General features: G+C 45.3%; 1 protein-coding gene across 1 annotated transcript in view; it reads left to right on the forward strand.

The window, feature by feature from the left end:
- The window catches only part of GFM1 (G elongation factor mitochondrial 1), a 40,156-nt gene extending 27,750 nt beyond the window's left edge, over positions 1 to 12,406 (forward strand). The window contains exons 14-18 of the mRNA XM_074190826.1: positions 704 to 866; positions 2,384 to 2,528; positions 9,205 to 9,365; positions 9,886 to 9,939; positions 10,126 to 12,406. Of these exons, the coding sequence (XP_074046927.1) occupies positions 704 to 866; positions 2,384 to 2,528; positions 9,205 to 9,365; positions 9,886 to 9,939; positions 10,126 to 10,257 (655 nt within the window). The 3' untranslated portion in view covers positions 10,258 to 12,406. The remainder of the gene's footprint in view (positions 1 to 703; positions 867 to 2,383; positions 2,529 to 9,204; positions 9,366 to 9,885; positions 9,940 to 10,125) is intronic.

Raw genomic sequence — 12,406 nt, forward strand, 5'->3', positions numbered from 1 at the left:
CCGGGGGCCGGGAGCGGGGCCGGGGGGCCGGGGGGCCGGGAGCCGGAGAGTCGGGGCCGGGAGCGGGGCCGGGAGTCGGGGCCGGGAGTCGGGGCCGGGAGTCGGGGCCGGGAGTCGGGGCCGGAGCCGGGCGGGAGCGGGGCCGGGCGCTGCGGACCGAGACGGAGGCGGAAAGGCAGCGGAGCCGCGGGCGGCGGGGCGGGGCGGGGCGGGGCGGGGCCGCGGCTCCTCCCCGCAGCGGGGCGCGGCCGCCCTTTGCCCCCCCCCCCACTCCGGGGCCCCAGCCTCAGCTCATTCTGAGCCCTGGCAGCCCAGCCCTGGTGGGATGGGACCAGGCTTGAGCCGCCTCCCATCTAGCTCTTCATCAAGATTATTTTTCTTCATGTCTTTTCAACTTCCCACCCCAGCTTCCTTCTCCTGGGGACTAAAGGAAAGAGAAATGTGATACAAATTTCCTTAATGACAAAAAAATGTCGTAGAGGGATAGCCGGGGAGGGGGCTAGAGTAAGAAAGGCAAAGGAAAACCTTGAGTTCCGGGTACATTCTCTCCCAGGTGCATGGGAGAGTGCCAGAAATGATGAGTGCAGAGTGGAGCCATGATAGTTTTCATAGTGGAGGGAGGGGGCACAAAGATGAAATCCTGGGTCCATTAAATATCGAATAATGCTGTCATTTTTAAAATCTCTCTTCACTTCATGTACAGGTTTGACTTTACTCACAAGAGACAATCCGGTGGTGCCGGCCAGTATGGAAAAGTGATAGGCGTCTTAGAACCTCTAGAACCCGAGAACTACACCAAACTGGAATTTGTAGATAAAACATATGGGACAAATATTCCAAAGCAGTTTATTCCTGCCATAGAAAAGGTGAGAAAATTAACTTTGGTTTGCTAAAACACTGGATCCTCTATCTTTATTTATTTATATTTGTTTGTTTATTTATTTGGGTTTTTGCAAGGCAATGGGATTAAGCAGCTTGCCCAAGGCCACACAGCTAGGTCATTATTAAGAGTCTGAGGCTGGATCTGAACTCAGGTACTTCTGACTCCAGGATCAGTGCTCTATCCATTGTACCACCTAGCCACCCCGATCTTCTGCCTTTTAGCTAAACATCTTATCTTATTCTTCTCTGATTTATTAGTCTTAAAGCTTTGTTCTTATAGCTAACCATGAGACTTCTCATTTGATTTAAGGAATTTCTGTTCTTTAGTTGCATGGCCAATAAATTGATGCCTTTTTGAGGTTAGTAAGAGAAAGGTCTTCTCTCAATGATAGGAAGTTTTAACTATTTTATAACAACTTGAAAATGTTTAGTTGTTTGCTAATAAGTCATAATAAAAATAATTTTAAAAATACTATTCAGTGTTGTGTTAGAGTGGAATCTGTCTTGGTTAGTTTCATGAACTTTGTTTTATTTTTTCCAAATTTACCCGCTTTAGAGTACAATTTAAAGTTGCAATTTAAGTTTCCCCCCCCCTTTTTAAACTAGAGGTTCCTCATTGATAGGCTGTAAGTTAGGTGATAGAGCCAATAGTTCTCTGGATTTCAAATTTTGCTTTGTACTTCTATTTCAATCACATGTGTCTTTTGTACTTCTCCCAGTGTTCTCTGTTCACGAGCCTACCTCAAGTGGGCAAAGATTTTTCTTTGGTTAATAGAAGTGAAATTTAGAAAGCTTAATGGAAATGTACACTTACGTTACGGCTCCACGGAAATGGCGGGTTGTTATCCTTTCCCCCTCTTCGGTCCTTATTGATGTTGTGGGCCACGGAAGGGCATGATCAGTTACTGTGGACATCTGACTTGAGAGACTGGGAGCTAAAGTGCAAACTTGCTTTTAATGGCGACTTTGTCGTGGTTGGGAGCGTGAAGTGGCTTCATTTCTTCCTCCCTTGGTGTCCTCACAGGAAATCATAAGAATATTCTCTTTACGGCAGACTGTCCAAATGAAGTAATTACTGTTAAGGGAAGACACCAGACATGGCAATCCTTGTTTTTCACATTGCTATATCTTTATAATGGAACTATACAATAATGTCTTATTCATTATTCCCTTGGAGCCTTATGGGCCAAGTAATGTTGTTCCAGGCGAATCACTCAAACTGTGAAAAGCCTGAGGGAATGGGGTTCTTGGTAAGGATAGAAAGAATCACTCACTTTGAAGGCCATGTGGGTACACACACACACACACACACACACTTTCTTTTCTGGACCCATCGTGGTCAGATATAGAAGACTGGAGATGGTCCTGGATGTGAGGCACTCAGGGTTAAGTGACTTTCCCAAGGTCTCACAGCTGGTATAAACCAAATGTCTGAGACTGGATTCAAACTTAGGTCCCCTGTCTACTGCATCACACAGTCACTCATATCGTATTTTTTTAGGGGTTCTTGGATGCTTGTGAGAAAGGCCCCCTCTCAGGGCACCGGATATCCGGGCTACGGTTTGTTGTACAAGATGGAGCACACCACATGGTCGATTCTAACGAAATCTCTTTCATCCGAGCTGGGGAAGGCGCACTTAAGCAAGGTAGGATAAATCTGTTGAATGGTTTGCTCTTTGTATACTGTTGGGGATGGGGAGGGAGGGTTGGATTCTTATGAAATACAACCAAGTCCCACTTAATTTCTGTTTCTTGCCTTTAAAAAAAATGAGTTAAATCTTAGAAATCCAAGATTTCTTAAGAAATCACCAGTGCCATTAGTACACAAGGGCAAGAAGAGTCGGAATTTTAAAAAGCAGTTTGGATATAAATTGCCTGTGGTCATAGTTTAGTTTTTAAGTGAATTGTGCAAAGGGCAGAACATTCATCTGAATTCACTAATTAATGTTTACAGATTAATCATTTTCAATATGAATAATTAGGATTGTAGGAAAGAACCCAAACTGATCATCCTGACCCTTTCTGAGCTGTACAACTCCACAAGTGGGGTCTAGTCTTATCCCTCCAATCCTCATGTAAGACCAAAATTACCACTCAGCCTCCCACTGGTCCTGCCCGTGGTGTCTAATCCCACCTCCATCCTCTGACCCCTGAGATTCTGACTGCCTTTCCCTAGGCATTCTTCTCTTCCCTTTCCTTAGTTGTTGTGAAGCCCTTCCTGTTCCTGATGACTTTTCTCCTAAGACTTAGAGAGGCCCCCCCCTCCTCCTGCTGACCCGGCAGAGGCTGCCCGCCAGAGCTGACCACACCCCTTAGTCTGCACCCGCTGCTCCTGTTCATGCTACCTGGGCTCACAGGAGTGTGACTGTCTGGCTCCTCTGCCCTCATCTGGAACCCTACTGAAGACCCTAAGTTGGCTATTTAGTTTCATCCTCTTAGATCTGGTTCATCTTTCCAGCCTCTTGAGATCTACTTTTGCCATCTGTGTTCCTTATCCCAGCATTGGTACCCTACATCTTTGATAAGCCTACCGCAGATGGCTTTAGCCAGGTGGTTGAGGAGTGTGGAGCAGAATGGAATTGATGGATCCCTGCTTCACTTCACTAGGGGCCATTCTCCAGGTTGAGATCAGTCCCTTAATCCCTATCCTTTGGGTTTTAAATCCAAAAGGTCTTGCCCTCCCAGTTTGTTTATTTTTTAGACTAAATAAAATTGGTCATTTTTGACCTCTTTGCCTCATTTCTCTTACCGAAGCTTAATCTACTGAATGGACCTTGCCTCAGTCATACGTGCACACACACCACCCTCCTCCCCCCCTTAAATCCAATTCACTTGCATGTCATGGAAATACCTCCCTCATGGTCTTCAAGAAAGAAGGACAAACGCCACCACCAACAACCTTTGGGTTTAGGAGGTGGGACCTGGTACGATTCAGATCACCCCAACTTTTCCAAAAAAACATGACAAGACTTTGTCAGGAGCCTTGATTACATGTGTACACTGTCTTTGTGATAGTTCTTTGTTCTATCAGTCTAGTGAGCTGGTTAAAAATAAAGGAGACATGGGTGCGTTCAGCATGATTTTTTTTAAGCCATCCTGAATTGAAGTGATCCTTGTTCTCCTGGATATTATAGACATCTTTTTAAAAAATTAATTTAATTTATTTTCATTTAATAAATATATATTTTCTCTCCACACTTATCCCCTTATCCTCTATTGAGAGAAAAATAAAAGGAAAAAATTCCTCATAAGAAATATGAACAGTCAGTCAAAACAAATTCCTTCATTGGCCACATCTAAAAAACCATCTTAGTCTGCACTCTCTGGAGCAGTATCACCTGTATCATGAAGACTCTCTGGCATGGTGTGAATGAGAGTTCCTAAATTTTTCAGAGTTGTTTCCTTTACACCATTGTTGACATTTTATAGGTTGTTCTCCTTTCCCTGCCCTCTTCACTTTGAATCAGTTCATCCAAGTCTTCCTAGGCATCTCTGAACTCATCTTTTTTGTCCTATAATTTGAGCATTCTTCAGTTGCTGGGCACTTCCTGAGTTACCAGTTCTTAGCTATTACAAAAAGCATCCAAAGGCTATAAACTTAAAATGATTTAAGACCACTGAACTCAGCACCTTTCCCTGTTAAATAAAAAAAATTAAATCTTAGATATCCTGGAAAACATATACAGCTAAGACAGATAAGAAAATATCTACCACCCCAGACCTTCTACTGATAAGAAGCAGGTTAATGCTCACATCAATAGAGGAAAGGAATGCTCTGTGCATTTTATTTGTTGCAAATACTAGATGATATTCTGGGCAATGCTTAGTGTAGGTAGATTTAGTTTTGATAAATTTACTTTAATAAATCCAAAACAAGCATCAGTCCCTCTTACTTTAGAGGAAAACAAATTACTTTTTTAAAATTAAAATTGAACTCAATTTTTGATAGCTAAATTATCGTTAGCTAAATTATTAATTGTTAATTAATAATTGATTGTTGTTAAATTAATAATTGTTAAACTCAATTATTGTTAGCTAAAAATTGATTGGATTCCTTGTAAGGCAGGGATTTCATAAACAGCTAGGCTTCCCATAATTAACATTTTTAAAGAAACATTGGAGAAGAAATAAGACCGATGAGAACTGGCTTTGTAGCCATTCCTTCTTCAGGTGCCATTGGCAGCTTCTCTCCCTCTTGTGGGCTGAGAGCATTGCCTAGAACAGTGAGATCAAACCCTGCTGCAAATTAGCATTATGTTTTATTTGTGTATTTATTTTATTAAACATTTTCCAATTTTATGTGAATCTTGTTTGACCCCTAGGAGTTTTTTGGGACGAATTTAATAATACCCTAGCCCAGACTTGCCCAGGGTTACACGTGCAGTATTTATCAAGAAGGATTTGAATCTAGGTCTTCCTGGTTTCACTCCTAGTTCAATCCACTACTCCATCCTGAATAAAAATGCAGAAAAAATGCTCAATGTTAGCTACTAGACATTTAAGTCATTTCTGGATCATTTAGATCTCTATTTATAAATGCGTGCACATATCCATCCACACCCATCACACATATAAAAATGAGTGTCCATGTCCAGATAGTCACCTGGCAAAATCCCCCCAACCCACCAGCTTAAACCAGGGAAAGCCCATAAGCAAAGTGCTCATCTTAAATGTTGGTTTCTTCACCTTATCATCTCATAAAATGCTAGTTCAGAATGTCCATTTCTTTCTCCTCTCCTCCTACCATTCTATAGTAAAGGAAAAGAACCCAATTTAAACATTCCAGTTCTTCCCGTTTTCTCACTCCTGGTCTCCCACCTTAATACAAGGAGACAAAATGCTAGTCACTACAGTTCAGTACTAATTCAACCTTAGCACCTTCCGAGATGATCATATTTCATTGCTAAAGAAGAGAGGACATTAAAAAAAAATCTTTTCATGGGTAATACTTCATCTTGAATTCATGGTTCATATTGATAAGCAAAAATTCATTTTTTTAAAAAAATATCTTTTCTTTTCATAATTTTTATTTTGTTCAATATTTACCAATTACATGTAAAAAAAATTTTAACTTTTGTTAATATTTTAAGTTCTAAACTCTCTTTTTCTCTACTCTTTCCCCTTCCCTGAGAAGGCAATTTGATATTGATTATATAGATGAAGTCATGTAAAACCTATTTGCATATTAGCCCTGTGGCAAAAGAAAAGAGACCCAAAGCAAAACAAAAAATAGAGAAGTAAAAACGTTTTGCTTCCTCCTGCATTCAGAGCTCATCTCTCCTCTCTAGAGGTTGGTGGCACTTTTCATCATGAGCCCCTGGAAGGTCTTGGGTCATTATCATCCAGAGCAGAGCAGCTGAGGCTTCCAGTGATTACTTTCACAGTATTGCTGTTACTGTGTTCCGGGGTCCCAGTTCTGCTCATTTCACTTTGCATCCATTCGTGTAAACTGTCCCAGGTTTCTCTGGAACCTTCCTGCTCGTGATTTCTTGTAGTTCAAAGTTGTCCATCTTGATCACGTTTCACAACTTTTTCGATCATTCCCCCACTGAGTACATCTCCCACTTCTTTCTGGCTCACCTTTTCCGTGGGCTCTTTATTCGGGGTTTTTTTGTTTGTTTGTTTGTTTTTTGTTAAAACACTGGTAGAATCCTTTGGGACTTAGCGATGCTTTGTTTACATGGAAGGCCTTCACTGCCGGCCTTTCATGCTCCGAGTGGGATCATTACAGTCATTTTTTTTCTGCTTATTTTCCTATCACATGTTAACCAAAAATGTAGCGTGCCCATCTCCTGGCCATCCTTCAAGAGAAACCAAGAAAGCCTTGAGCCTTCGAAGCGTTTCTGCACAATAGAAGAGAGTCTGTGAGGGAAGAGGTGGTGGAGTGTTGCCTTGTCCTTCCCCCTCCCCTAGTCCTTCCAGCCCAACTCATCCTCATCCTCTCTCCAACCACATGTAGCTGGTTGTCTTCCCCCCAACTCGTCTCCCTGTGTTCTCGGCCCCTCACAATCTGGCCTTCAGTCTTCACCAAACTGCCCTCTCCAAAGGTTCTCCTGAGTTCTTGAGGCCGGATCTGTCAGCTCTTGTCAAGCCTCATTCTCCTTGACCTCTGTGGCGTGGAGAGTTTTGGTTATCCTCCCTCCTCTCAAGACTTCCCAGAAACACTACAACTGGCTCTCCTCACCCATCCTCTCTCATGGGTCATGGTCTCATCTTCCTTATCCCCAGCTCTTCCAGAGCAAGGCCCCTCCTGCTTCTCCAGGCTTCTTCCCTTGACTCCAGTGACCCCAGCCTCTCCATCGCCTACCTCTCCAGGCCTGCAGCACTCTCCCATGTGGCTTCCTTGGCTTCCTTGAAGTCCCCTACAAAATCCCATCTTTTATGGGAATTCAAGGCCTTTCCTCCTTCAGTATTTTCTCTTCATCCAGTCTATAGCTTGTTGTTCCCTCCTATCTTGTGAGATTGTAAGATGATATCAGACATATAGTAGGTGCTTAATAAATGGCAATTTCCTGACTAATGATCTTACCCCGGTTGCAGTATTTGTCTCCTACCAACTGGGTGAGCTCACAGTTTGTCCTCAGCCACACCTAGGCACCCCTAGTATTCTTTTTTTTTAAGGTTTTTGCAAGGCAAACGGGGTTAAGTGACTTGCCCAAGGCCACACAGCTAGGTAATTATTAAGTGTCTGAGACCAGATTTGAACCCAGATACTCCTGATTCCAAGGCTGGTGCTTTATCCACTATGCCACCTAGCCGCCCCTACCCCTAGTATTCTTTCAGCCCCTTGATCCTCTGCTCTGACCTTTGGCTTGAAGGGTCTCTGGTGTTCTGGCTTGTCCTCAAAGTCTATCCCACTTTGGCAGTGCCAGGCAGATCTGTTGCTGCTGTCACGGGGACGGCCTGTGGGCAGGTAGAGATGGACTCTGAAAGCTGTGGTAAGGGCTGGTAGTCAGTGAGGGGTGCCCCAGGGAGACTGAGGGAGAGTTAGCAGATCATTGGGGAACTGGAAATCCTACTACGACATCATTGTTCCTTGGGAATTGTATCATCTGGTTAAAACGTGGCTGTTTTTAGAGCAGGGAACCCTGTGATGTGGATGTAATTCCTGTGTTCTTTGTTCATCCCAGTCCCCCCCTCTGTGTTTAGAACTTAGTCCCCTAGGGACTGTCGAAGGAAGCCTGAGAGTCTGGAATGGCCTTTGTGGCCTTTTTAAAAACTGTGGTAAAACTCTCTCATTTGGTCCAAATGGGGTCTGCTTGAACAGATTGCTCTGAATTATAGAACATTTTCAAGAAATTCCATTGTCTGGCTTTGAAGGCCAACAGAGTGGTGGCTGATGAAGTTCTTTGAGGGAAGAGCTTTTCTGATTGGTCTGTGGGACGTTTGGAGACTGGCCCTGGAAGTCAGCCCTTGTCCCATGACTGTTGATGTTGGCCAGGTGGTCTTTGCCCACAATCCATGTCCTTAACCTTGAGCAGGTTTCAGGGAAAATAGGCATCTTGATTTTCACTCCTCTCAAACAGAAGTTTAGCATGAAGGAAATCAGTTCCTTCAGTCATTTAAAAACATTCTGAAAAGAGGTCCATAGGGCTCACCAACCTTTGGCTGGCCTTGTCAACTGATCTAAAGGCCATGGTCGGCCCAGCCCTTCTCAGAATGACCCCCAAAGACCCCCAGAATGACCACATACGTGGTCTGCCTTACTGCTAACTGGTCTTCCCATGATGGCAATGCAGGTGTTTGTCTTAAGTGTGTTAAAGCCACCAAAATGACTTGGGGAAGGGGACAGAGTTCATAGAAAGGAAAGTGGAGAGAACTGCATCATTTAGCTTAGAAAGGGAAAGACCCCCAGCATCTCTCACGGACAGGGGGAGCGGTTGTTTCTGACCAGAACCAGAAGAGAAAAGAGGGATTAAAATCGAAGCAAGAAGGCTTCCTTTAGATAAAAGGAAGAACTTAGTGATGAATAGACCCAGGTCCCCAAGAAGCTGCGCTAAGTGGGCCTTGGTTCTGGGGGTTCTAGGCCCCAGTGTACTGTCCTTCAGTTCCCCTACTCGCTCTGTGGACCCGCAGCCCATGACTGAGGGGTGACCCTCTGTCAAGGGAAAGCTTCATGTCAGGTGGCACCCCAGAGATCCCCCAGACCCAGGGAGAGAAGGGTTGAGTAAACCTCACAGGTGGCAGAGCCTTCCATCGCTTCAGCAGAACCTAGCCAGACCTGGCAACCCCAGCTCTTTTCTGGCAGATTCACACACATGCTTCAGGTAGTGGGTTCTGTGGGTGCCAGACACCCACGCGCTCTCTGGCCTTCTCTCCCAGCCTTGGAGAACACGACTCTGTGCATCCTGGAGCCCGTGATGTCGGTGGAGGTGGTGGCTCCCAATGAGTTCCAGGGCGCCGTGATTGCTGGGATCAACCGCCGCCACGGAGTGATCACGGGACAAGATGGTGTGGAGGACTACTTCACTTTGTACGCGGATGTGAGTGCAGTCATTGATCTCTGGAGGGTCCTTAGGGAAGCTGGTTCAATGGGGCTGTGAGATTTGGGATAATTAGGGACTCAGTCCTGATGGAAGGCCATGGGGAGACCTTGGTGGGCGGGGGGGTGGGATTGGGAGGATGTCCAACTTCTTCCCTGGGAGTGTGGCCCTCGGACCCAGTGGGTGAAGACCCATCCTCTCGCCTCTGCCTTCTCCAACCATTGTTCATCGGGAAGCTTCACAGGACCCCCCCCCCCCCCTTAGAGACCACTCCATCATCAGCTCATTGAGGATGAGGTGTCACCCCCGTGGAGCAGAAGGGCAAATCAAGGCCTGGTGAGGGTGACCAGATGGGAGGAGGCTCTTAAGTCAGTTGCAGTTACAAGCCCAGAAAGAAGTTGTTCCTTTTGAGTTCTTGTAGCTTTTTTCCTCTCATGGGGACACTTGAAACGACAGCCTTTTCTGGGCTTAAATATTTTTCTGGAAGCGTCGCTGAGATGTCGACTGTATTGACTTTCAGGTGCCGCTGAATGAGATGTTTGGCTATGCCACAGAACTTCGGTCATGCACAGAGGTAAACCAGGGTCTGCGTCAGAGACCCCTGCGCTCTCCCCATCTAGCAGATTTCCTGTGATAGAATATAAACTTTGAGGGTGGGTGAGGGGCGGAGGCCATTCATGTCCATCTTGGTGTTCCCAGCATCATCTTGATGATTGGGCAGCTCAGGGTGACTGGTCTCATGCTCCTTTCTCCCTTGTAGGGAAAGGGGGAGTACACCATGGAGTACTCACGGTATCAGCGGTGTTTGCCGGCCACCCAAGAAGACCTTGTCCACAAGCACCTGGAAGCCACTGGGCAACTCCCTGTGAAGAAGGGGAAAGCCAAGAGCTGAGGGTGTGCTTTGTGAACTCTGCCCCTCCTGTGCTCCCCAGCCTGGTGGAGTGAGGGGACTGGAGGCTGAACTGGGGGGGGGGGGGGTTCCTCTCTCTATTCAGAAGCAGCCAAGAGAGGACATATGTAAAATACCCTGAAGCCATGAATTCATTTTTTAGTGTATTATAAAATGTCTATTAAAAACAGTGAGTAAACTGCATTGCACAAATACTTTTTGAGGGATTATTCTATTGGACTCCAGAGGAGGGAACTCCTGGACTCTCCATTCCTGTTGGACGAATGTTTTTGATTGGTGAAAGCACATAAAGGAATTTCTTTAGGCTTGGGTCCTGGCTTCAGGAAATGGATATATTGGCCTGAATTTTCAGCTATAAACGGTTTACGTTTCTAAGTCTGCTGCTCTGGCAGCTCCCAATAACTGTTTGGTTTGGGAGGGTGGAGGTCATTCCCCTGGGGCCTTAAGTCAGATCAGGAGATTGCATGAAGTGTGTCCTCCTTGCCGTGGACAAGGACCTGTTTTTGGATAGGATCAGCCTTTAGTCCAGTGCCCCAGTGCCAGCTCCCAAAGGGGGCTTGATCGGAGTTGTCTTGAGAAGCCATCAGCGAGCTGGCTGGCATGGATGACATGTTGTTCTAAGTCTATCTGGCGGAGCCGAAGCCTTTGTCTTTCTTGAGAATCCCGAGTATCCAGCCTTCAGAGACATGCTCACAGCAGACTATCATCTTCCCTCCTACCACGAAGGTGTGGAGGCTTGAAGCAACTGTCTGTGGTCTCTGGGAAATTTATGTTTTATTGCATCCATGGGTGGTGCGACATAAGAGAAAGGGGAAGAAGAGGTGATCGCTTGTATCAACAGCTTGATTTAAGTCAACTTGAGAATACTGAACATTTCCTCCAAAGACCACCGGAATATAGATTTCCCCTTCTTTCTTGGGATGTTAGAAACCCTCTCCCCCACCACCACCACCCAGTAGCTAAAAGATGGCATTAGGGTCCTGGAGGTTTCTGGGAGTATCTTCTGGCATGGTTCCCAAAAGCAGGTATTGGTATGATTGTGACTTCCAACAAGTCCTTCAGCCTTATCTTGTTCCCGCCCAGCATCAGTGTGGCAGGGGGATCCCAAGAATCACTCATCATTGGGGGCCACCCAGGAGAGGAGGCTCTGGGTTGGGGAGGAATGTCTTCGTGGACATTTGGATCAGCCATATTTTCCAGCTGCCCGAGGCTCATCCAGATTTTCAGGGATGTTGGCAATGGGGAAGAGTGAACCCAAGTGGTTCTTTGCTTAAGTTCTTACTTTCAGGGTGGATGGAACCCCAGGAACCATATTGTTTCATCTTTGACTCTTCCTAAGGCAACTTTAAATTAGACTTTTGTGCTGTTTTCTCTCTATATAAATATATGCATATTTCAACTTTTAAGGAATTTTTACTTCTCTCAAACCTGCCATTTCTCCTAAAACATCAAATTATTTCACATATATTCTTTCAGGTCTTCTACTCTCTTAACTAAACCTCCCCAGTTTTTTGACGGATTCTCTAGAAATGCTTTTGTCTCCCCCATCCGGATCTGGGACTCTCTTGCATTCTCTTCAAACGGGGCAGCCAAAACTAAACACAGCACATCGGATTCAGTTTGACCAGGCCAGAGTCCAGGGGAACCGTCCTCCTCTTGGCTGGGGTGCTCACATTCTCTTTGCAACCCAGGATCACTCTTTTCAGCTGCCTCCTCATACCTAGAGTCTGAACTATTATATTTGTCCCATAACCTTTCCATCCTGTTCATTTGCAGTTCAATTTTTGAACCTAAGTGTAAGATTTTAATAAGAAAATGTAACCAGGATAAAATAAATATACATCTATCCATCATTCCAGCCTGTCAGTCTTTGCTTCTGAGTCACCATCCAGTCCATGAGTCATCTCTCCAAGCCTCATTACCTCCGTTTTTGCTGGCATGTCATCTCTAGAATGGAATGGAATAGCAGCATATTTACCAGGGTTGAGGCAGCCCTCACCCTAGAGGAATCCACAATCCAGTGTGGGGAAGGACACGTGCTAACTGGGCAGATTTTGTCAGGGATCTCATGGCAAGACCTGGAGGATCTTGGGGTGCAATGTTAGGTCAGATGATTCCCAAACCTAGAGGG

Source organism: Macrotis lagotis, chromosome 6 (assembly GCF_037893015.1).
Source record: "Macrotis lagotis isolate mMagLag1 chromosome 6, bilby.v1.9.chrom.fasta, whole genome shotgun sequence".
NCBI lineage: Eukaryota > Metazoa > Chordata > Mammalia > Peramelemorphia > Peramelidae > Macrotis > Macrotis lagotis.